The sequence below is a fragment of the Schistocerca americana genome, chromosome 6 (genome assembly GCF_021461395.2).
Source record: "Schistocerca americana isolate TAMUIC-IGC-003095 chromosome 6, iqSchAmer2.1, whole genome shotgun sequence".
In the NCBI taxonomy this organism is placed as follows: Eukaryota; Metazoa; Arthropoda; class Insecta; order Orthoptera; family Acrididae; genus Schistocerca; species Schistocerca americana.
In genome coordinates this window covers 197,752,888-197,775,754 of record NC_060124.1, presented here as the reverse complement: position 1 = coordinate 197,775,754, position 22,867 = coordinate 197,752,888, and the positions used below count along the sequence as shown (strand labels likewise).

The window sequence follows — 22,867 nt, the reverse complement described above, 5'->3', positions numbered from 1 at the left end:
AGAAGGGTAGAGCCACGGGTCGTAACACATCTGAAATGTAACGTCCACTGTTCAAAGTGCCGTCAATGCGAACAAGAGGTGACCGAGACGTGTAACCAATGGCACCCGATACCATCACGCCGGGTGATACACCAGTATGGCGATGACAAATACACACTTCCAATGTGCGTTCACCGCGATGTCGCCAAACACAGATGCGACCATCGTGATGCTGTAAACAGACCCTGGATTCATCCAAAAAAACTGACGTTTTGCCATTCGTGCACCCAGGTTCTTCATTGAGTACACCATCGCAGGTGCTCCTGTCTGTGATGCAGCGCCAAGGGTAACCGCAGCCATGGTCTCCGAGCTGATAGTCCATGCTGCTGCAAACGTCATCAAACTGTTCGTGCAGATGGTTGTTGTCTTGCAAACGTCCCCATCTGTTGACTCAGGGATCGAGACGTGGCTGCACTATCCATTACAGCCATGCGGATAAGATGCCTGTCATCTCGACTGCTAGTGATACGAGGCCGTTGGGATCCAGCACGGCATTCCGTATTACCCTCCTGAACCCACCGAGTCCATATTCTGCTAACAGTCATTGGATCTCGACCAACGCGAGCAGCAATGTCGCGATACGATAAACATCAATCGTGATAGGCTACAATCCGACCTTTATCAAAGTCGGAAACGTAGTGGTACGCATTTGTCCACCTTACACGAGGCATCACAACAACGTTTCACCAGGCAACGTCGGTCAACTGCTGTTTGTGTATGAAAAATCGGTTGGAAACTTTCCTCATGTCAGCACGTTGTAGGTGTCGCCACCGGCGCCAACCTTGCGTGAATGCTCTGAAAAGCTAATCATTTGCACATCACAGCATCTTCTTCCTGTCGGTTACATTTCGCGTCTGTAGCACGTCATCTTCGTGGTGTAGCAATTTTAATGGCCAGTAGTATATTAGCGAGCCGAAGTTGACCGATTTCTGCAGACTTCTGCCGATCCAGAACTAGGCACCTGCTTCAGGACGCTGCAAACTTGCACTCAGTAATGTATAAATATATATATATGTAGAATGTGCTAGCCAGGGAAGCAGGCGAACATTTTCTGTATCCAGAAAGACCCGTACAGGACCTGCAAAATGCGGTCGTGCATTATCCTGCTAAATGTAGGGTTTCACAGGGATTGAAAGAAGGGTAGAGCCACGGGTCGTAACACATCTGAAATGTAACGTCCACTGTTCAAAGTGCCGTCAATGCGAACAAGAGGTGACCGAGACGTGTAACCAATGGCACCCCATACCATCACGCCGGGTGATACACCAGTATGGCGATCACAAATACACACTTCCAATGTGCGTTCACCGCGATGTCGCCAAACACAGATGCGACCATCATGATGCTGTAAACAGACCCTGGATTCATCCAAAAAGCTGACGTTTTGCCATTCGTGCACCCAGGTTCTTCATTGAGTACACCATCGCAGGTGCTCCTGTCTGTGATTCAGCGCCAAGGGTAACCGCAGCCATGGTCTCCGAGCTGATAGTCCATGCTGCTGCAAACGTCATCAAACTGTTCGTGCAGATGTTTGTTGTCTTGCAAACGTCCCCATCTGTTGACTCAGGGATCGAGACGTGGCTGCACTATCCATTACAGCCATGCGGATAAGATGCCTGTCATCTCGACTGCTAGTGATACGAGGCCGTTGGGATCTAGCACGGCGTTCCGTATTACCCTCTTGAAACCACCGATTCCATATTCTGCTAAAAGTCACTGAATCGAGACCAATGCGAGCAGCAATGTCGCGATACGATAAACCGCAATCGCAATAGGCTACAATCCGACCTTTATCAAAGCCGGAAACGTGATGGTACGCATTTCTCCTCCTTACACGAGGCATCACAACAACGTTTCACCAGGCAAAGCCGGTCAACTGCTGTTTGTGTATGAGAAATCGGTTGGAAATGTTCCTCATGTCAGCACGTTGTAGGTGTCGCCACCGGCTCCAACCTTGCGTGAATGCTCTGAAAAGCTAATCATTTGCATATCACAGCATCTTCTTCCTGTCGGTTAAATTTCGCGTCTGTAGCACGTAATTTTTGTGGTGTAGCAATTTTAATGGCCAGTAGTGTATTTCCCGATTGATCGGTTTAGCCATTCTCCCGTTTGTAAGAGTAACGCTGATTGGTGGACTATTTCTGATGCAATGAGCCGGAGGAGTGTGGGAAAGACAGAGGATGGTATATCCTTTCGCTTTTTGCATGGAGAGGGGTCGTTCCTGTGACGCTGTCGAAGTGGGAACACATAGCAGGAGTGAGTGCGCTCATGCGTGTACGCAGAGAGCGAGGAACAAAGTCTCTCCTCAGTACTGCACTGAGAGAGCACCTCTGGCGCTAGCAAATCGTTGTGATACTCTATATTGAGTCGCTCGGGATAAAGCGTTTGTTCCCTGTGTTGGCCATGACACTTAATGTGTGGTGTGAACACAGACAGGGTATTAGTTAGCGCCTGCGAGTGAACATTGAGTGGCATCATGGTGGACTGGTTATCTGACCGGTGTACCACGCCAATAGTTAGACTAGGGGCAGATAGGAGTCCCTGACCTCATCAAGGCGTAGTGAGAGTTCGATTGGCGAAGGTCAATCCAGATAGAAAGAGATAGTTTTGTTATTTTTCAGTGGCAAACGACACTGGCAGCAGTCGTCGCAGTTCACGGTATTGTGCACTACAGCGTAGGCGAGCCCCATCTTTCCTCCATTAGAAATAACATACTTCATTCACGTCACTCCATTACATTTCTCATGCGTCAGCCTCGACCGTACTTAGAAAAATTCAATCGGATAATTATACAAGTTGAGTAGGCGCAGCTCTCAGCCAATCTGCCGAGTAACTAACATTCTTAAAGAAAAGGGATAAAAGAGCTTTCCCACACTTTGTATATAAATTTCATTAACAGGATTCCTATCCATAAGAGGTAACCTCCTATTCCGAAAAGAACCCGGAAATTTGTGCATCAGTTTATAAATAAAAGCTTCACTTGATTTTCTCAGATTTTTCAATAAATAATATTTTTCGTTTGTTTAATGTTTTTCTTACACTAACTAGCAATACGCCAGTACCCAAGTATCCCAACAGTTACGTAAGAAAATAGAATATTTTTGTGTCTTTTCCTTACAGCGGACGACTCCAGAAGATACTTATTGCTGAAAGTTTTTCAGGCATTTCTTTTTGGCACGTTAGGAGCGTCTGTCTGACTTCTGTAGTAGTGTGGGGTGGAAATTGCTTCTTGCAGGAGCCAAAGGGTACTTGTCAGATCAATCCGTTGCGCAATTCGTCAACATAACACCCACATACGGACACATTCTATAAATGCATGATTTTTCTGAAACAGAAAAATTAGCGCTTTCGTACAAAATCGGCAATGTCGTGAAAACTATTGACGATTAACCAGCCAAACACTGAGGGGGGAAAGTCATGAGACAGCGATATGCACGTATGCAGATGCAGTAGTATTGCGTACACAAGGTACAAAAGGATAGTGCATTCGCGTAGCTGTCATTTTTACTCAAGTTATTCATGTGAAAAGGTGTCCGACGTGATTACGAACGCGGACTTCGAACGCGGAATGGCAGTTGGAACTAGGTGCATGGGTCATTCCATTTCAGAAATTGTTAGGAGACTCAATACTCATAGATCCACAGTGTCAAGAGTGAGCCGAGAATACCAAATTTCAAGAATTAGCTCTCACCATGGACAACGCAGTGACCGACGGCCTTCACTTCACGACTGAGAGCGCAAAAATCAACGTGCAACGTAAGACGAATGCTTCCGTGAGGACAGTGCGGCGAAATTTGGCGTTAATGGACGACGATTGACGGAAGTGGCTTTGCTACCAGCAGCACCTCTCCTGGGCTCGTGACCATTTCCGTTGGACCCTAGACGAATGGAACCCGTACTATAGTCAGATGAGTCCGTGTTTTAGCCGGTATAGTAAATGGTAGAGCTAAGAGTGTAGCGCACATCACAGGAAGCCATGGATCCAGGCTGTCAAAAAAGCACTTTGCAAGCTAGAGCTACTTAAACCTAACTAACCTAAGGACATCACACACATCCATGCCTGAGGCAGGATTCGAACCTGCGACCGTAGCAGCCGCGTGGTTCCGGGCTGAAGCGCCTAGAACCGCTCGGCCACCGCGGCCGGTGCCTTCATGTTCCCCAAACATGTCACTGGGCCACAAGTGTTCGCGATTGGTTTGAAGAACATTCTGGACAATTCGACCGACTGATTTGGCCACCCAGATCGCCCAGTATGAATCCCATCGAACATTTACGGGACATAAATCAAGATGGCGGTTCGACCATAAAAATGCTGCACCGCCAACACTTTCGCAATTATGGACGGCTATAGAGGCAGCATGTCTCATTATTTCTGCTGGTGACTTCCACGATATGTTGAGTCCACACCACGTCGAGTTGCTGCACTCACCGGGCAAAAGGATGTACGACAAGTTATTAAGAGGTCTCTCATGATTTTGTCCCTTCAGGGCCGGCCGGTGTGACCGTGCGGTTCTAGGCGCTTCAGTCTGGAACCGCGTGACCGCTACGGTCGCAGGTTCGAATCCTGCCTCGGGCATGGATGTGTGTGATGTCCTTAGGTTAGTTAGGTTTAAGTAGTTCTAAGTTCTAGGGGACTGATGACCACAGATGTTAAGTCCCATAGTGCTCAGAGCCATTTGAACCACTTGTTCCTTCAGTGTAGGGCTACCAGATGTTCATGTTTCTCGGATTTGTCCTAGTTTTGAGGGCATTCGGGAGCATCCTGGTGGAGGGGGAGAAAGGTATACAACTGTTTGAGGGAAAGCCGTATCTTTGTTTTCCGTCTGGAGACATTCTACTTCTTGTAAGTAAACAGATATTGATAAATCTTAGTTAAATTTCACTAAATGAGAACAGGCGTGTAGATAGTTTCATTCGTTTTACATTTAACAGCCAGTGACTAGCTTGGTTAGACGCTCACCTATACACACATTTTTCCGTTCTTGTTTACTGAGAACAATGGAAATGGAAATACCGAATGGCTATGGCCTCCCGGCGGGTAGACCGTTCACCTGGTGCAAGTCTTTCGAGTTGAAGCCACTTCGGCGACTTGCGTGTCGATGGGGATGAAATGTTCATGACAAGGACAACTCAACACCCAGTCCCTGAATGGAGAAAATCTCCGACACAGCCGGGAATCGAACCCGGGCCGTTAGGTATGACATTCAGTCGCGCTGACCACTCAGCTACGAGGGGTGGGGGGGGGGGGGGGGGGGGGGGACGGGCATTGAGAACAATGAGAAGCCGCCGACATTCTACAATCGCATGCACCACGCCGCCGCTCCTCCAGCCAGACAGTTTTGCACAGGCAAGGTATTGTGCAGGTGGATGTTTCACTCCACACGTTTGTGACCCAAACATAATATCTCGATACCGCAGTACACTGACTTACGTAAGTTTGTATCATTTATATTCGTTAAGGTTTTTTAACTCGCCGCGTCTGTACCCAACATTAGCGGGTAATGGCAATCGGTAGAAAATGATTTGAAGGCTCCGTTTTAGGAGTTCTGCGAAGTTTCGCATCCACATGTTTGGCCACCCAGATCGCCCGACATGAATATGGGACATAAATCAAGAGGGCAGTTAGTGCACAAAATTCTGCATCCCCAACACTTACGCAATTTAGGTCAGCGCAAACGTGTTGCTGTTCCCCTGTACAAAGTGAAAAATAAACAATCATAAATTTTGCAGCAACTGATAAAGGCATAGTATTTTTCATTGGGGGTATCCAAGTTATGCTAGAGTTACATCGTCGCTTTATCGGAATCGTAGACAATCAGATCCAAAAGTGTGTAGAACTCTGTAATGAATAAAAAGTTTACCCTCCAGAAGTGTCACTAAATAGCTATCCAAGTTGATTAGTTGAATCTATGAGGCTGGAGACATAACATCAGGCTCGGGAAAAAATTTCATCCACACAATCCCGAAGATAGCATGCAGGTGCGTACTTTGGCAAAATCAGCTTATCAGCTCATGCCTCCCAGTTACTGTCATGAATAATGTACAGAAGAATGGAAAAGAAAATTGAAGATCTGTTAGATGACGATCAGTTTGGTATTACGAAAGGCTACGACACCAGAGAGGCATTTCTGACGCGCTTGATAACGGAAGCAAGCCAAGACAACACCGTGAAGTCAACAACAAGTCGATGGGGTAAGTTATTCATGAAACAACTAGACGCACTAATAAACTTTTAAACAGGATGAGGCAATATTATGTCGAGGTTTTAGTTTAAATTTTTTAGTATACCTATTCTGGAGCTAGGTAGGGCTCTTGTTCCCTTGAATTTTTCGTAGTTGATGTATGATGTACTTTACCTTGCATTTCGTATGACTGTATCCTCCACATACAATTTACAACCTCCGCCATGCACCTTGTGGTGGCTTGCATGTATGTCCCTGTAGGTGCAGACAATGAGAAATGGGGACAGTTTTCGTAAGACTCAATTAACTACAAACTTTGCAAAAATGAGTTATAGGTATTCGTGTATTTCTGAATGAGACATCAATTGCAATATTTCGATTTTGTGAAACCTTGCTATTTGCCTATTTAATATACAGGGTGTGTCAGGAGTAAAGTTATATGCTTTGAGAGGTGATAGTGTTAGTGATTCTGAACAAAAAACTTCATCTGGGCGTATGCCCATTCCGAATAGTTTCCGAGATAGAACACATTTAATATCACTTTTGTACGTTTTTCTTGAATAAGTCAAAAACCGCACCCTCCAACGAAGAGGTGACGCAGTACAAAATTAAACTATATTAAATTTCCTACGAAAAAGGTCCTATTCATTTTTGCTCTAGAACTAATGGTTTGTGCGAAGAGAGCGCGACAATGTTGAAAAACTCGCTCGACGCGCATGCGCTGTACCGTAGTTTTTGTAGGCCAATTTGAGGTAGCAAGGTTAGACGAACAGTTCGATACAGGACACTTTTGGTCTATCAAGTCGGGAACCTACACATCAGAAGAAGCCTGAGAGTTGTCTCGGAAGCCCCTAGACTAGTGTGTTGAGATGAACATGAGAATGAAAATAATGAAGTAGAGTACCTTAACGAATCAATTTATTAAATTATTTGTTCAGTAGGTTAAAATAAAATAGAACAGTACAGTTAAAAAATAATTAATCGGTTAATATTCAGTTTTGGAAAAAAATCATGATTATTATATATTTTTTACTTGCAACTGAACTCTCTTAAAAAACATTTCCACCATTTTATTATTTATCTAGAGTTCATTTGTGAAATATAATTTTGTAAGACACTGGCAATGCATACTGTTCAACTAAATCAATAAAATGTGTTTCCTGACAATGTCTTTAGTAAATTTTGACTTGTTGAAAACATCCTCAATTGACAGAAGCCAAAGATATCGCAAAAGCCTACTTACGAAGTTTCAAAAACCAGTATTAAGTAAAAAATCTAGAAATATACTACAGCGCCCCATGTATCGCTTCGTAGGGACCGAAACCACAAGATTTGCGCTTTTTACGTAAACGGAGCGGGCAGAATTACTAAAGCAACCCGTACATTTGGTCAAATTCGCTCTTTACTATCCACGTTTGTCCAACAAGGACGTACATATGGCAGCATAGTTTGACAACTTAACCTCATTTTTGAAGCAGACGCTGTCCGTGTCGTAAAGTATTTTTTTGTGGGAAGGGCTACCAGACAAAACGTTTCTTGGATTGACTTTATCACTGTGTAACAGGAGAAGAAGAAAACAAGATGTTGGTTAGGAAATGACAGAAGCTGTGAGAGAAATATATCCATGAAAACCTCCGAAAGAAATACGGTATTACACTCAGAAACTGATGATTACATCAACTTTCTCGAAAGGACAGTCAAACTTTTTAATAACTGTGTTACTTCACCCTCACACTGAAAAGGAAAACACAAGTATGCGAAAATTTATCCTCTTCTACTTGGTCCTCAAGACAGTGCATTACAACACCACAATGTGGGAACATAAACATCGTGTATGTAGAATACTAATTTTGTAACCTCTTCCTGCATAACATACAGGGTGATTCAAAATTCCTATTACAGGCTTCTAGGGATTGTAGAGCAGACTTAGTAGATGAAGTTTTGGTGAGGAACCCATGCCCGGTAATCTACCATTTGGACGTAAGATCAGTTTGAGGATCGGGTGGTCTCCCGACTCACGTTACGCACACAGTGTAGACAATGAGCTCTGACTAGGATTGCCATGATATATCGGGACCGTCACCGTTATGGACCTTCTCGTCCCTGCAAGACCGAATTTTGCCCTGATTTTGCAAAATACTTTTACAAGCGTGGCTCAAGTATTGAAGTAACGCCAGGTGTTAGAACAACATGTAAATGCAGGCTCAATTAGTTTTATTTATGTTGACAAGGTCACCTCACGGATGACGTTGCATGTCGCGCATACTATATCGACAATGCAAGCACCTTCTAGATCTAGCGCCATCATAGGAGAAAATACCTGAACGCAAAAGTCAATTGATAAAACGATGTGACTCTTTGTTTTCTATTTCCAACACAACGCCACTGTGGAAAGAGTATTCTCGCTGATGCCGACTAAGAGGACAGATGAAAAAAATTGATTGCTGCCAGGAACAGTGGAATCAATCTTACGGTGCCAGTGTAACTACAAACTGACTTGCGTGGAGTTTTATAAATACGTAAAAGGGAAAATAAGTCTTGCTGAAGAAGGTGAAAGCTTCCGAAAAATATGGTGTACCAACTAACTATTTCTGCCGCATCAAGCTCCATGTAACTGTGTTCTAAATAAAAAGCAATTATATTAAAACATTTTTTACTTCATTTCTACGCCCCTATTTCAGAGAGCCCCGACGTAAATATCACCACACACCTGGTGTAAATGGCAAATATAGCGTACACTGTAACATGATCATAGGCTATTTTGAAAAAAGCTGCTGGCAAAAAAAAAAAAAAAAAAAAAAAAATAGGAAAGTTGCCTGTGGTAAGTATAACAGAATGAAAATGGGCAAATTAAGCATTAAGCAAATTAATTGATTACAGAATTAAATCACATTACATAAAATTGTAAGCAAAATCTGCTGAGAATCAAAAGGATTGCTATTTATTAAAAAGAGAAAAGAATCATTTGGAAGATGATAAAAAACTAAGACACTTAAAATGAATAAAGAAAGAGAGAAAACTTCCTTAAACATAAAAACGAACTGATTACAATTAGCCCCAAAATTGTAGGCGCTTTCAATAATTCTTTTTATGTAAATAGCTGACAACTTGTGTCTGAATACTTCGTTACTATGACCACACTTACATAAGTGCAAATGGAGATGCTGCTCTGAGCGAGTGAACGCAAGTGTTCTCTAGGGAATCTGCGAATAGAATGCTAGTTTAGTCCCGATACACAGCTGAAAATTCTGCTATTTTCGTATGTCCCTATTAAATTTGTTCACGAAATTAAGAGTATATAACTGTCTGCTCTCGTCATTCCAGTGATTACATAAGTATTAATTAGTTATTAGATAATGTCATTCCGCTACACACGTACTGAATATCAGTAGATGGTACGTGTCATGTAGCCATTGCTACATAACAGTGTTTCGCTAATAACTACCATACGACGGTCGCGGTTTAAAGAAAATAAAGTCTATCTAACGTTAAAGAAGAATATACCGTAGCTCAAACTCTCGAAGATAATTTTAGAGTGCACCAAGAGCAAGTAAAGAAGACTAATTGACGGGCTACTATAAAATCGACAGCTTTGCTCTGTGCTAACGACATTGTTACGAAGTTTCATATAAACAATTAGCGCGAATTTTCATAATGTTTTCAGAATAAATGAAATTATTGTACAAAATCAACTCTTGTTTGCTGATGTGTCCTATACAAAGAAAAAATAAATCCGAGTCACTTACTTCTTAACACAGCTTTGAACAGCAAGTCGTGAAATTCCTTTTCATTCGCAACAACAATCGAAAAGAGGAGCGCAACAACTGTAGAAGAAAGCAGGTTTTGCAGTGATCTCTGTATTCTGTATCCTCCTGTCAATGCAAAGAGATAATTTACACTTTCACCCACGCCGGTTGGAGAGTCGTATTTTTCACGCTGTGCCATAAACCGAGGAATTCACAGTTCAACACGAAGTATTTCATGTGAAAACATTTCGTAGAAACTGCGGAAATCTAATAGCCATTTTCTGAAACAAAAACACTTTTTGTAAATATTGTGATTGACATGATATTGTGTATTTAATGCGAGTACGATAATAACTTTCATAGTTTCCCTCAACAAAAGAAATCTAATAGCCATTTTCTGAAACAAAAACACTTTTTGTAAATATTGTGATTGACATGATATTGTGTATTTAATGCGAGTACGATAATAACTTTCATAGTTTCCCTCAACAACAAATTCGACTCATTATTAGAATCAGAAACTAAACTTTTTTATGTCCATCTGTAATTTGACTGAGAGTGGTGTTGTTGTATGATGAAGAGTGCAGGTGCAAATATAGCTACCTTTCCTGTACTGCATTGTGTATTTACGTTAAATATTACTTCTCGCTGTCCCTTGTGAGGCAGGCAGAGAGGATCGAGCGCCGAGGGTCTGTCCATTGCCACCCACACAACCCCGACCAACAGATCAATAAACATATACAGTATAATCAGAAGGATGTGTCTGATGAACTTTGAGTCAACAATGATAAGTCGGTGATATTGGTTCCTGGTAATATTGATTCATTTTCACTCGATTTTAGAAAAAACTTTTGTACGTTTCGATGTCATTTTTTTCACAATTTGACAAAATCACGCCGCGATAACAATAAAAAAAAACACCTGAATGGCGCATTCTATTGTTTTCGATTGGGCAAACCCTACATCAAAGCCCCTATGTACAGCAGCTTGGCGCGCGCCCGCGCAAACCGCGCTCTTACCCGAAGTACCACACGCGATCCCGGCGCAAGCGGACGGGTGGCAGTGGTAGCGAGGCATGGGAGTGGCTGCATCTCGAATAAGTCCGCGTACGGATTAAAAACTCGTCACGTGAACACGTTCTTATAGCAAATTAAACTTGGAAAACAAACTGTTGTTACTTCAAGTAGATTTACCAACGGTAAATGATGAAAGATTGTGCTGTATGTGGTAGAGTAGTAACAAGGGAACCTTCCCATCGCACCACCCTCAGATTTAGCTATAAGTTGGCACAGTGGATAGGCCTTGAAAAATTGAACACAGTTCAATCGAGAAAACAGGAAGAAGTTGTGTGGAACTATGAAAAAAATAACCAAAATATACAAACTGAGTAGTCCATGTGCAACACAGGCAACATCACAGCAAATTATGAGCTCAGAAGCACCGTGGTCCCATGGATAGCCGGCACGGTAGCTCAGCGTGTTCAGTCAGAGAGCCGGTTGGCCTCTGTAATAAAAAAAACTGAGTGGAAGAATCAATAAACGAACTTGAACGGTTGTCATGTGATGTCCGCAAAAACCAAACACAACAATCAACAACGAACAAAATGGTAAAAAAAAATGGATAGCGTGAGCAACTGAGGTGCGAGAGGTCCTTGGTTCAAGTCTTCCCTCGAGTGAAAAATTTTTCTTTCTTTATTTTCGCAAAGTTTTGATCTGTCCGTGCCGACCGCGGTGGTCTCGCGGTTCTCGGCGCGCAGTCCGGAACCGTGCGACTGCTACGGTCGCAGGTTCGAATCCTGCCTCGGGCATGGATGTGTGTGATGTCCTTGGGTTAGGTAGGTTTAAGTAGTTCTAAGTTCTAGGGGACTGCTGACCACAGCAGTTGAGTCCCATAGTGCTGAGAGCCATTTGAACCATTTGATCTGTCCGTTCGTTCATTGACGTCTCTGTTCACTGTAGTAAGTTTAGTGTCTGTGTTTTGCGACCGCACCGCAAAACCGTGCGATTAGTAGACGAAAGGACGTGCGTCTCCAATGGGAATCGAAAACATTTGATCGCAAGGTCATAGGTCAACCGATTCCTCCACGGGAAAACACGTCTGATATATTCTATACGACACTGGTGACGGCATGTGCGTCACATGACAGGAATATGTTGTCGACCCACCTAACGTGTACACTTGGCGAATGGGTAAAAAGATTCTTCTACCTTGCCCGATTTAGGTTTTCTTGTGGATGTGATAATCACTCCCAAAAAAAGTGAAGAAAACATAAGAGTTTGTCACATAAACTGCAACAAATGAATGCAACAGTTTCACAGTCGCACAGTTTTCCCTGTGTTCTGTCAAAACATATGTTTTTAACGTTTTCAAATATTTCCGTGCGTAGACCGCCAAATCCTGCATATGTTCAAGCAAATCTGAACATGTCCTGGAATTCTGAAGAGCGAAATTGATTATGCGTGAGTGCCTGAACTTTGATAATTGTCTGAAAATAAAAAATTAAACTTTTCACTAGAAGGAAGACTTGAACTACGAACCTCTCGTACCTCAGCTGCTCACGCTAACCACGGGACCATGGCGCTCCTGACGTCACAATCTCCTGTTATGTTGCATATGTGCGCATGGACTACTCAATTTGTATATTTTGCTTATTTTTTTCATAGTTCCACACAACTTCTTCCTGTTTTCTCGATTGATGTGTGTTCAGTTTTTCAAGGCCTATCCACTGTGCCAACTTATAACTAAATCTGAGGGGGGTGCGATGGGGAGGTTCCCTTGTAAGAAAGTAGGATAATATCTGGTTTGACATTTGTCAGGGGTGGACCCAGATACTTTTGAGGGAGGGGGATGGTCTTTAGCCCCTTAGGCCCCCTCTAGATTCGCTACTGGCTAAAACCCAAGATATATTCAATGGCCAAATCAATATTTACACACAGAAAATTGGTATACTCCTACATAAGCTAAAATGTAATGTATTGTAAAACCATCAAATGATTAAGTCAGAGCCACTAAAGATACTGGCATGAAAGATAGATTCTACTGCAATGATTTACATGCCAGAAGGATGTACAGAAAACAAGTAGATAAGCCAAACAAGGAAAGCAATGCCAGATTTATTGAAGAGGCACTGAGGGACCTGCTTGCTGTCCCGGTGCATTTAATGAATATTTCTAAACATAGGGAAAAGCACAGTGGATGAAATTCCCGACTTTGGAACAGATCCTGCATTCCAGAATGAGATTTTCATTCTCCAGCGGAGTGTGCACTGATATGAAACTTCCTGGAAGATTAAAACTGTGTGCCGGACCGAGACTCGAACTCGGGACCTTTGCCTTTCGCGGGCAAGTGCTCTACCGTCTGAGCTACCCAAGCATGACTCACGCCCCGTCCTCACAGCTTCACTTCTGCCAGTACCTCGTCTCATACCTTCTAAACTTTACAGAAGCTCTCCTCTCCTGTAAAGTTTGGAAGGTAGGAGACGAGGTACTGGCAGAAGTGAAGCTGTGAGGACGAGGCGTGAGTCGTGCTTGGGTAGCTCAGATGACGCCGGCACGGTAGTTCAGCGTGTTCGGTGGAGACGGTTTAGCTACCGTCTGGTAATAAGACAACTGAGTAAACGGATAAACGAACAACCTGAACGAGTGTCATCGGACGTCCGCCACGAACAAATCCAACGAACAATATAGAACAAAATAAGATTTAAAAAAAAAAAGATGGCAGAGCAATTGCCCGCGAAAGGCAAAGGTCCCAAGTTCGAGTCTCGGTTAGGCATACAGTTTTAATCTGCCGGGAAGTTTCAGATCCTGCATTTTCTGTGAAATCTGGAAGTAAATGCAGCACGGTAATGTGGAAGTAAGTGTAACTGAAAAACAAGACAAAAATACTAAAAAACCTACAAACGATTAGGGAGCCCTGATATTTGTGGCATTTCCTGTACTATATTAAAAACTATAATCTGCGAAATTGCTCAACCACTGACTTCCTCAATGTAGCATGCACAGTACCAGATTATAAAAAAAAACGTAATCTACATGAAGTATCAAGTTCCATGCCTATATCTGTAACATCAGTACTAACTAAAGTGATGGAGTCCATAATAAAAGATCAGCTATTAAGTTATTTTGAAGGAAATAACGTCTTTTATGATACACAGCACGGATTTCAGAGGGGCAAATCAACTCAACAGAAGTACTCTGGCAACACTGTAACCATATGTATGGTAAATATCCCTGTTGGGATAGATAAATTGTGCAGTATAGATGGTGCAATAGATAGAGTTTCGTGTTAGCATGCAGGAGGTCGAGGGTTCGATCCTGCGTTGAATGGGCCTTTTCTTTTATTCGCTAATTTCATTCTGACATTTCTTGTTGTAATATAAAGCGTTTCTTAGGTCATATGTATCCTAAATTTACGACGTTTTGTAGTGCTGAACATAACAAATACGTAGTTAGACAAATAAGAAATGGACAACTGAAACAAATAACCTGTAATACGACAGAATAACTACAAAATCGGTATCAGTTTCGAGATGTTAAAGATAATAGCACAATACAGTAACACAACATCTACTTGTCATTTATACTTCTTGTAATATGAGCGCTCAGATGTCGTACATTAGCAACCAGTGACAATAATAAAGTCCATATTAACGACCGTATGACATCCACAACAGAATACGTTGTCCTCAGAACAACAGATACTCAAAGCGACCTCCCTGCACGTCCAAACATTGCGCAACCAGCTAGATCGTACAGCTCTGGACCCTTTGCAGCAAAGCTGCGTCCACAGTAACAAAGGCAGCATGAACACGCCCTTCCAATTCTTCCACATTCGTAGGCGGAGTGGAGTGCATGTGCTCGTTCAGGTGTCCCCACAGCAAGAAACCCAGGGATTTAGATCATGTGAAAGTGGTGGTCATACAAGTGGATCTCCACGCCTGAGCCATTTTCTGGAAATGTTCTGTCCAAATACTATCACACATTAATTCCAGAGTGTGGAGGTGCACCATCATGTTGGAACCATATCCTCTACCGAAAATTTAGTTTAACATCTTCCAGTGCATTAGACAGATAGTTTGAGACGAATGCATGATACCTTCGTGCAGTCAACCAGTCAGGCAACATGTAGGGTCCCAAACACCTATTGCCCAATATTCCAGCCCAGATGTTGATACCAAATCAAACTTGATATCCACGGTTGCGGGTGACCTGCGGGTTAACCTCACACCAATGGTGGGCATTGTGATTGTGAAGACACCCTCACAAATGAATGCTACTTCATCCGACCATATTAAGGTGTTCACAAAGTCATCGTCAGCTTCCTGTTGTTGTTGGAACCATTCACAGAATTGCATTGGCTGATGGCGATCTGCAGGAAAGCATAATGATAGGGGTGCAGCCCATGCTCATGCAGCATGTTAATGACCATGCATTGTGAGACACACAGCTGCCTTGCTATGCTCCGTGTACTTTCTTGAGGTTCTTGGTGTATGACCTCCAGAATAGCTTCCTCAGTAGCTGGAATATGGATAGTCCGTGGATGACCTTTGTCACACAATGATGGAAGGAGAGAACCTAACACCCGAAGGCACAGCTCCAGACGACGAAACACATTTTTATTTGGATGGCATCGACTAGGATATCTAGCAGCATATTCACGAGTGTCAACACCAGCTGGGTTATCAGAAGCACCAAGGATCAGAAACATATCCACATATTCATTGTTTGTGCATGCCATATGTCTGCCACACTGGTTTGGAGGTTTACAATGAGAAAATTCGATACGTGTACGCATGTACGTTGCAATCTATCATGGGTGCATTACTTCACTCGCAACTAGTCCCTGTCTGGTGGACAGCACATACAGTATAAACACACTGTCAGTCCTGCGCATTGTTCCATCCATCGGCATTACCCCTCTGACAGACATTGTTCTGTATTATTCATCCTGACACCGCTAATTGTGAAATGTTAAGCTTTGAATTACACTGTATCCCTAATGGTAACAGACATGATGATTCCACAATCCCATCGATAGAATAATAATAATAATAATAATAATAATAATAATAATAACAATAATAATAATAATAATAATAATGCATTGAGAAATGTACTAAACAGGATGCAGTTACCAGACTCAGTGTTGAAAGGCTTAATTAGTGGAACCATGGTGGCAACACATTCAAACAGTAATTGAGATTGGACATTATTCACAAAGTGTGTTGCTAGTCCTACTGGTAACGTAAGGCCCTAATGAAATGTAATGTACCTGAACGAGGCAAGAATAATAGTTGGTACTAATCTGTGGTATCACTGGAGGAGGGTACAAAGAAAACAGTTTAACATCTAGTAAATGAAGTGGTGTGAATAAATTCAAGCCCACCACATGGAAAGAGCTTGTTTCAAAGCTGACCAATCTTCCGTTTCTACGATTGTAGTATGTAAGTACAAATGTTTTGTAGAGGACCTGCTGCAATCACTGTTGACAATTAAGATACCAGATACCATACAACCTGGACTACATTTACCAAATTAAAAACATATGCCTCGACCCAGGATTGAACCATTGACATCCTACATACTATCCCAAAACTCTATCCACTGCATGAACTGTAGTGTACAACTAAAATGTGCTGTCAGAGGTAGTTATGATACTGTAGTGACAGTGTGCTCTTTAATGTTCTTTTTCTACCGGATGTACTCACCAGACGAAATTTTGTGAAAGACATTTTTTATCGCTGGCATGTAAGGAGTCCTGCTGTGAATCCCAAGTACGTGAATTTCGCTTCACCATGTATAAGTCAGGGTTTTGAAGACAAGGAGTCAATAGCACTGGTACTCTGTGACCTTAGTAAGGCATTCAATTGTATCGTCCATAAGGCCCTGCTCATTAAGCTAAAATTAAATGGTATTGGGAGAGCTGTTCTACAAAATCTCAAATCCTACCTAAATAATAGACAGCATGTTGTATCAGTGCAAGGAGCAGACACAGGTGAAATGAAGTTACAGTACAGTGTGCCACAGTGATCTGCAATAGGGCCTGTGTTGTTCTTAATTTTGATTAATGACAAAGGCTCCAATGGGAGCAGCTTGCAGTTTGTGGATGATACAACTTTGTTGTCAAAAGGGGAGAATGAAGATAAGGCTGTTCAACAAGCAGAGGTCCTATTCAGTGGGGTCAAGGCCTCATTAATCACCAACAAGATGAAAATCAATGTAGGCAAAACACGGAGCCTCAGTGTTAGTGGAGCACTGATGGCACAACTGCTGTTAAGTTAAGCTTCTGGGATTTTTCATTGATACCAAATTAACCTGGCAACACTACACATTTATGTTCCACACTCTCATGGGTTCTGTACCTCTTGAGGAAAATAAAATGTCATATCAGAACAGTATCTGTTAACAATGCCATTTGAGTTATGGACCATTACTGTGGGCCTGTTCTACAGTCTACAAGAATGTGCTCTGATTGCAAGAGAAAGCAATGTGGCTCATTACCTCAAGCAAAAACCTGACAACTGTAAACCAGTTTTTTCTAGATTAAGAATCCTGATTGTTTTCAGCCAATATATTTTCACTTGTGTTGTTCATGAAGACAATCATGAGACCTACAGAAAGAGAAATGAAGTTCATCAACACAGCACTTGTTATAAAGACAGTATCGACAGGCCAAGATGTTGGTTAACTAAGGCACAGAAAAGCTTCCCAATGGTGGCTCTAAAATTCTTTAATGCTCAAATTATGAATATTCTGTCATTACCAATAGAATAATTTAGAACTAAAACTTTGTGTACATTAAAAGAGCAACCTTTGTGTGGTACTGAAGAATGCTTGTCTGGTGATAGCTGAGCTGTAACTCAGTACTAATGAAGACAGCATCAACTCTATCATTTTACTACAATGTGTTCTAATACTGAACGTCTTTTTACTGTAAATAATGTTGTAATTTAGTTCTTAACTTTATTTAATAGTATCCATTTCAATATTATAGTTTAAATTGCAATATTGTACTCATTTTATTGTAGTAACATTATTGTAAGCTTGATGCAGTCTGTCCAGCCATGGCTGGTGAATGACATATAACTGGTAATAAATGGTATTATTTTAACCCTGCAACCTTCACTATTTTAAAGACTGTATTCCAGTCAACACTGTCTAAAGCTTCGCCAATGTCTAAAAATGCTATAAACATAGGTTTGCTCTTCTGTAACCTATCTTCTAAGGTAAATTGTAGGGCTGGTATTGCCTTGCTCATTCCCACATTTCTCTGTTTTTCCAAACTGATCTTCCCTGAAGTTGGTATCTACCTTTTTCCTCTAAATAATTCATGTCAGTATTTGAAGTCATAACTTATTATACTGATAGTTTAGTAATATTCACACCTATGGGCACCTGGAATTGGAATAATTACATTCATCTTGGAGTGAAAGGGTATTTCACCTGTCTCACATATGTAGCACATCAGGTGAAATAATTTTCTCATGACTGGCTCTCCCAGGGAAATCATTAGTTCTGAGAGAATGTTGTCTATTCCAGGGGCCTTGTTTCAACTTAGGTCCTTCAGTGCTTTTTCAAATTCTTCTCCTATGTTGTCTTCATCTACTTCTTTTTCTTATTCTATAACACTTTCTTCATGTTCCTTCACCTTGTGAAGCCTGTGTATGTATTCCTTCTACCTTTCAACTTTCCCTTCTTTGCTGATTAATGGTATACCACCTGAGTTCTTGATATTCACAAACTGCTTCTCTTTTCTCAAAAGGCCTCTTAATTTTTCCTATAGGTAGTGTTTGTCTTTCCCCTAGTTACACATGTTTCTACAGCCTTGCTTTTGCCCTGTAACCATACCTACTTAACTGTTCTGCACTTTCAGTCAATCTCATTTTTTAGACATCTTTATTCCGATCTGCCTGCTTCATTTGCTAAATTTTTACGTTTTCTCCTTTCATCAGTTAAATCAACATGTCCAGTGATATCCCGGCCTTGCCTTTTTACTTATTTCACACTCGGCTGCCTTAATCATTTCACCTCTCAAGGCTACTCATTCATTCCATTTATCTTACACCATATTCATCTCCCCTGATACAGTCAATTATGGCCTAATGCTCTCTCTCAAACTCCTTACAACCCCTGATCCTTTCAAGTCCCAGCTCCTTAATTCCCTACCTTTTTGCAATTTTAATCTGCAGTTCATAACCAGTCAATCTGTATCTGCCTCTGGAAATGTCTTACAATTTAAGATCTGGTTATGAAATCTGTGTCTTACCATTAAATAATCATCTCCAGATCTCTTCCAGTCCACATTCTCCCACTATTTTCCTTCCCTTCCTTTTCCTATTATTGAATTCTAGTCCCTATCACAATTAAATTTTCCTCTCCTTTAATTATCTGAATAATTTTCTTTGTCTCATACATTCTCTCTATCTCTTCATCATCTGCAGAGCTAGTTGGCATATAAACCCGTATTACTGACTTGAGTGTTGGCATCATGTCTATCTTGGCTACAATAATGCCTTCAGTATGTTATATTCCTATTTTCCTAGACCTACTTCTGCATTACCCATATTTTATTACTGTACTCACCGACCAAAAATCCTGTTAATCCTGCCAACAAATTTCACTAATTTCCACTATATTTAACTTCAGCCTATCCCTTTCCCTTTTTAAATTCTCTCATTTACCTACCCAATTAAGGAATCTAACATTTCACACTCCGACCCATAGATTGCTAGTTGTTTCTCTTGATAACAGCATCTTCCTGAGTATGTGCTGCCCAGGGATCTGAACTGGGGACTATTTTACCTCTGGAATATTTTACCCAAGAGGATGCTAGCATCACTTAGTCATACAGTAAAGCAGCAGGTTTTCAGGAACAATAACAGCAGTAATTACCCCTGGCTTTCAGTCATTTGCAGTACCAGCACAGCAATGTCATGTATGCTGAAGCTACCAGGCCAGATCAGTCATCACCTAGATAGATGCTCTTGCAGCTACTCAAAATACTGCTACCCCTCTTCAATAACCACATTTGCCTGGCCTTTCCACAGGTATTGCTCTGTTGTGGTTGTGTCTACAATGTCACTATTGCAACTCCACACGTAACTGCATCAGTGTACCAGCTGGTTTATCGCAACAAAAAATGGTGGTCTAGCACACAATCATGTAATAAATTTTTAGTGACTCATCTGCTCATAGGTATCTGGTTGTGCCCGCTTAATAACTTTTTAGCCGCTCATCTGCTACAGTAGGATTCTGGTTGTGGGCTATTGCACCATGTCTATAAGAAATTCTTTAAGTAAGGGTCAGGTGACATTACACACAATTAATTAAAATAGAACACAAATAAATACAGCATATAACATCAAATAAATGAAATGGGAATGGCCATAGGGTAAAGATGTACCCTGACAGTAGACTCATGTTCAGTATTGGCTTTTATTTAACTCAAAAAAACCAATTTTCTGAAACAGTCATTCTACAGATCTGCTAATATACGATGATTAAATATGAATCAAAATAGTAGCGCAGTTGGAGAAACCAGAACATACACAGGCACCGTTTAATTCTTTGTCAGTGGACTGATTCAATAATCTAAACGAATTCCCATATCTAATCAGTTCACAGAAGTTTGTTAATAATTGATTCTCAAAATAAAGATCAACACAACCATTTATGGTAACACTCTATCAAACACTCTTCCCAAATTGTACTGAAAGTCCAACTACAAGCACACCATGCTAGTGTAAATAGCTCCTAGGCCACACATGACATACCCCTTCAAGTGACAGCAAAGGAAAGGCCATAAACATGTTCTGCTCCCTCTGTCCTTAACTATGTCATGTGAATACAACCATAATCGCAATAACTCTTAACTTCTTTATCACTCTTGTTAATTTTCTCCAATGTTTTCACATTAGATGTACTATAAACATTGTGACATATCGCATACACTCTATTGACACAAAGATTGAATTTATATATTTTTGAATATAATAGAGGGAAACATTTCACGTGGTAAAAATATATCTAAAAACAAAGATGCTGTAACTTACCAAACGAAAGCATTGGTACGTTGATAGAGACAATAAAAAACATACAAACACACATACAAATTTCAAGCTTTCGCAACCCAAGGTTGCTTCATCAGGAAAGAGGGAAGGAGAGGGGAGGCGAAAGGATGTGGGTTTTAAGGGAGAGGGTAAGGAGTCATTCCAATCCCGGGAGCGGAAAAACTTACTGTAGGGGGAAAAAAGGACAAGTATACACTCACACACACACACATATCCATCCGCACATATACAGACACAGGCAGACATATGTAAATGCAAAGAGGTTGGGCAGAGATTGTCAGTCGAGGCGGAAGTGGGAGGCAAAGATGTTGTTGAATGACAGGTGAGGTACGAGTGGCGGCAACTTGAAATTAGCGGAGGTTGAGGCCTGGTGGGTAACGGGCAGAGAGAATATATTAAAGGGCAAGTTCCCACCTCCGGAGTTCTGACAGGTTGGTGTCAGTGGGAAATATCCAGATAATCCCAATGGTGTAACACTGTGCCAAGATGTGCTGGCCGTGCACCAAGGCATGTTTAGCCACAGGGTGATCCTCATTACCAACAAACACTGTCTGCCTTAATGGAAATAGGATTCCAACTTGTTTCACATGCCCCCTATTCTCCAGACTTGGCTCCCTCGGACTGCTTTTTGTTCCCCAATTTGAAGAAATGGCTGATGGAACAAAGATTTTATTCAACGTGATTGCTGCAACTGATAGCTATTTTGCAGACCTGGACAATTCCTATTATTCGGAAGGGATCAATAAATTAGAACAATGTTGGACGAATTGTATAAGTCTAAAAAGAGTCTATGTTGAAAAATAAAAAAGGATTACCCCAAACAAGTAAGTAATTTTTATTTTTGCATGGACTTTTCAAACGCCCCTTGTATAACTTTTTAGGCTGTATATAGAGTACTGCAATACTGAATCTAGTTATTGCATCAGACACTACATTACTGCTTGCTCTGTGTTGGGTACTTCAATAGAAGTTTGCATGCTCAAATGTTGGTACACAAGACTCGTTAATGAAGACTTCAATGTAACTATACCATCTCGATTTAATTGGATAGATAAAAAGTCTACTCACCAAGCAGCAGCAGAACACACACACAAAAAATGCTTGTAATTGGCAAGCTTTTAGAGCCAGTGGCTCCTCCTTCAGGCAGAAGGGATGAAGGGGAAGGAAGAGGGGTGGAGAAAAAGGACTGGAGAGGTCTAGGAAAAGGGGTAGGTTTTGGGAAGGTCACACAGAACCGCGGATCAGGGGAGACTTACTGTACGGGATGAGATGGAAAGACTGATTGTTGGGGACTGCATCTGAGGAGATTTGAAAATCTGAGAGCTTAATGGTGGAAGACAGGGTTATATGCAGACAGATTACTGCTTAAACATAATGCATGAGTTAATAAAAGGGGAAAGCTAAGTGCATTGTATGTAACACAGGTGGGAGGGGGGTGGTGAAAAAGAGAGAGGAAAGACAATGAAAAATATAGAAAACTAAAATGGAGTGAAGCAAAAAGTAGTTATAGTGAAGAAATGTTGAGACAGATGAAATTAAAGTAAATTAAGGCCAGGCAGGTGGCAAAAACTAAGGACATGTTGTAGTGCTAGTTCCCACCTGCCGAGTTCTGAGAATCTGGTGTCTGGGAGAAAAATCCAGAAGATGTATGTGGTGAAACTGGAGCCGCCGTCACGAATGTCATATTGTAGAGCATGCTCTGCAACAGGATATTGCGAGTTGCCAGTATACATTCTCTGCCTGTGCCCATTCATCGTAATTGATAATTTGGTGATAGTCATGCCGATGTAGAAAGCTGAACAGTGTTTACATAACAGGTGGCTCTCCTTTTG

General features: G+C 41.6%; 1 protein-coding gene across 1 annotated transcript in view; it reads right to left on the bottom strand.

Annotated features, from left to right (window-relative positions):
• LOC124619244 (polyubiquitin) overlaps positions 1–22,867 on the bottom strand; it is a 77,879-nt gene that overhangs the window by 38,959 nt on the left and 16,053 nt on the right. The window contains exon 4 of the mRNA XM_047145489.1: positions 7,255–7,260. Coding sequence (XP_047001445.1) covers positions 7,255–7,260 — 6 coding nt within the window. The remainder of the gene's footprint in view (positions 1–7,254; positions 7,261–22,867) is intronic.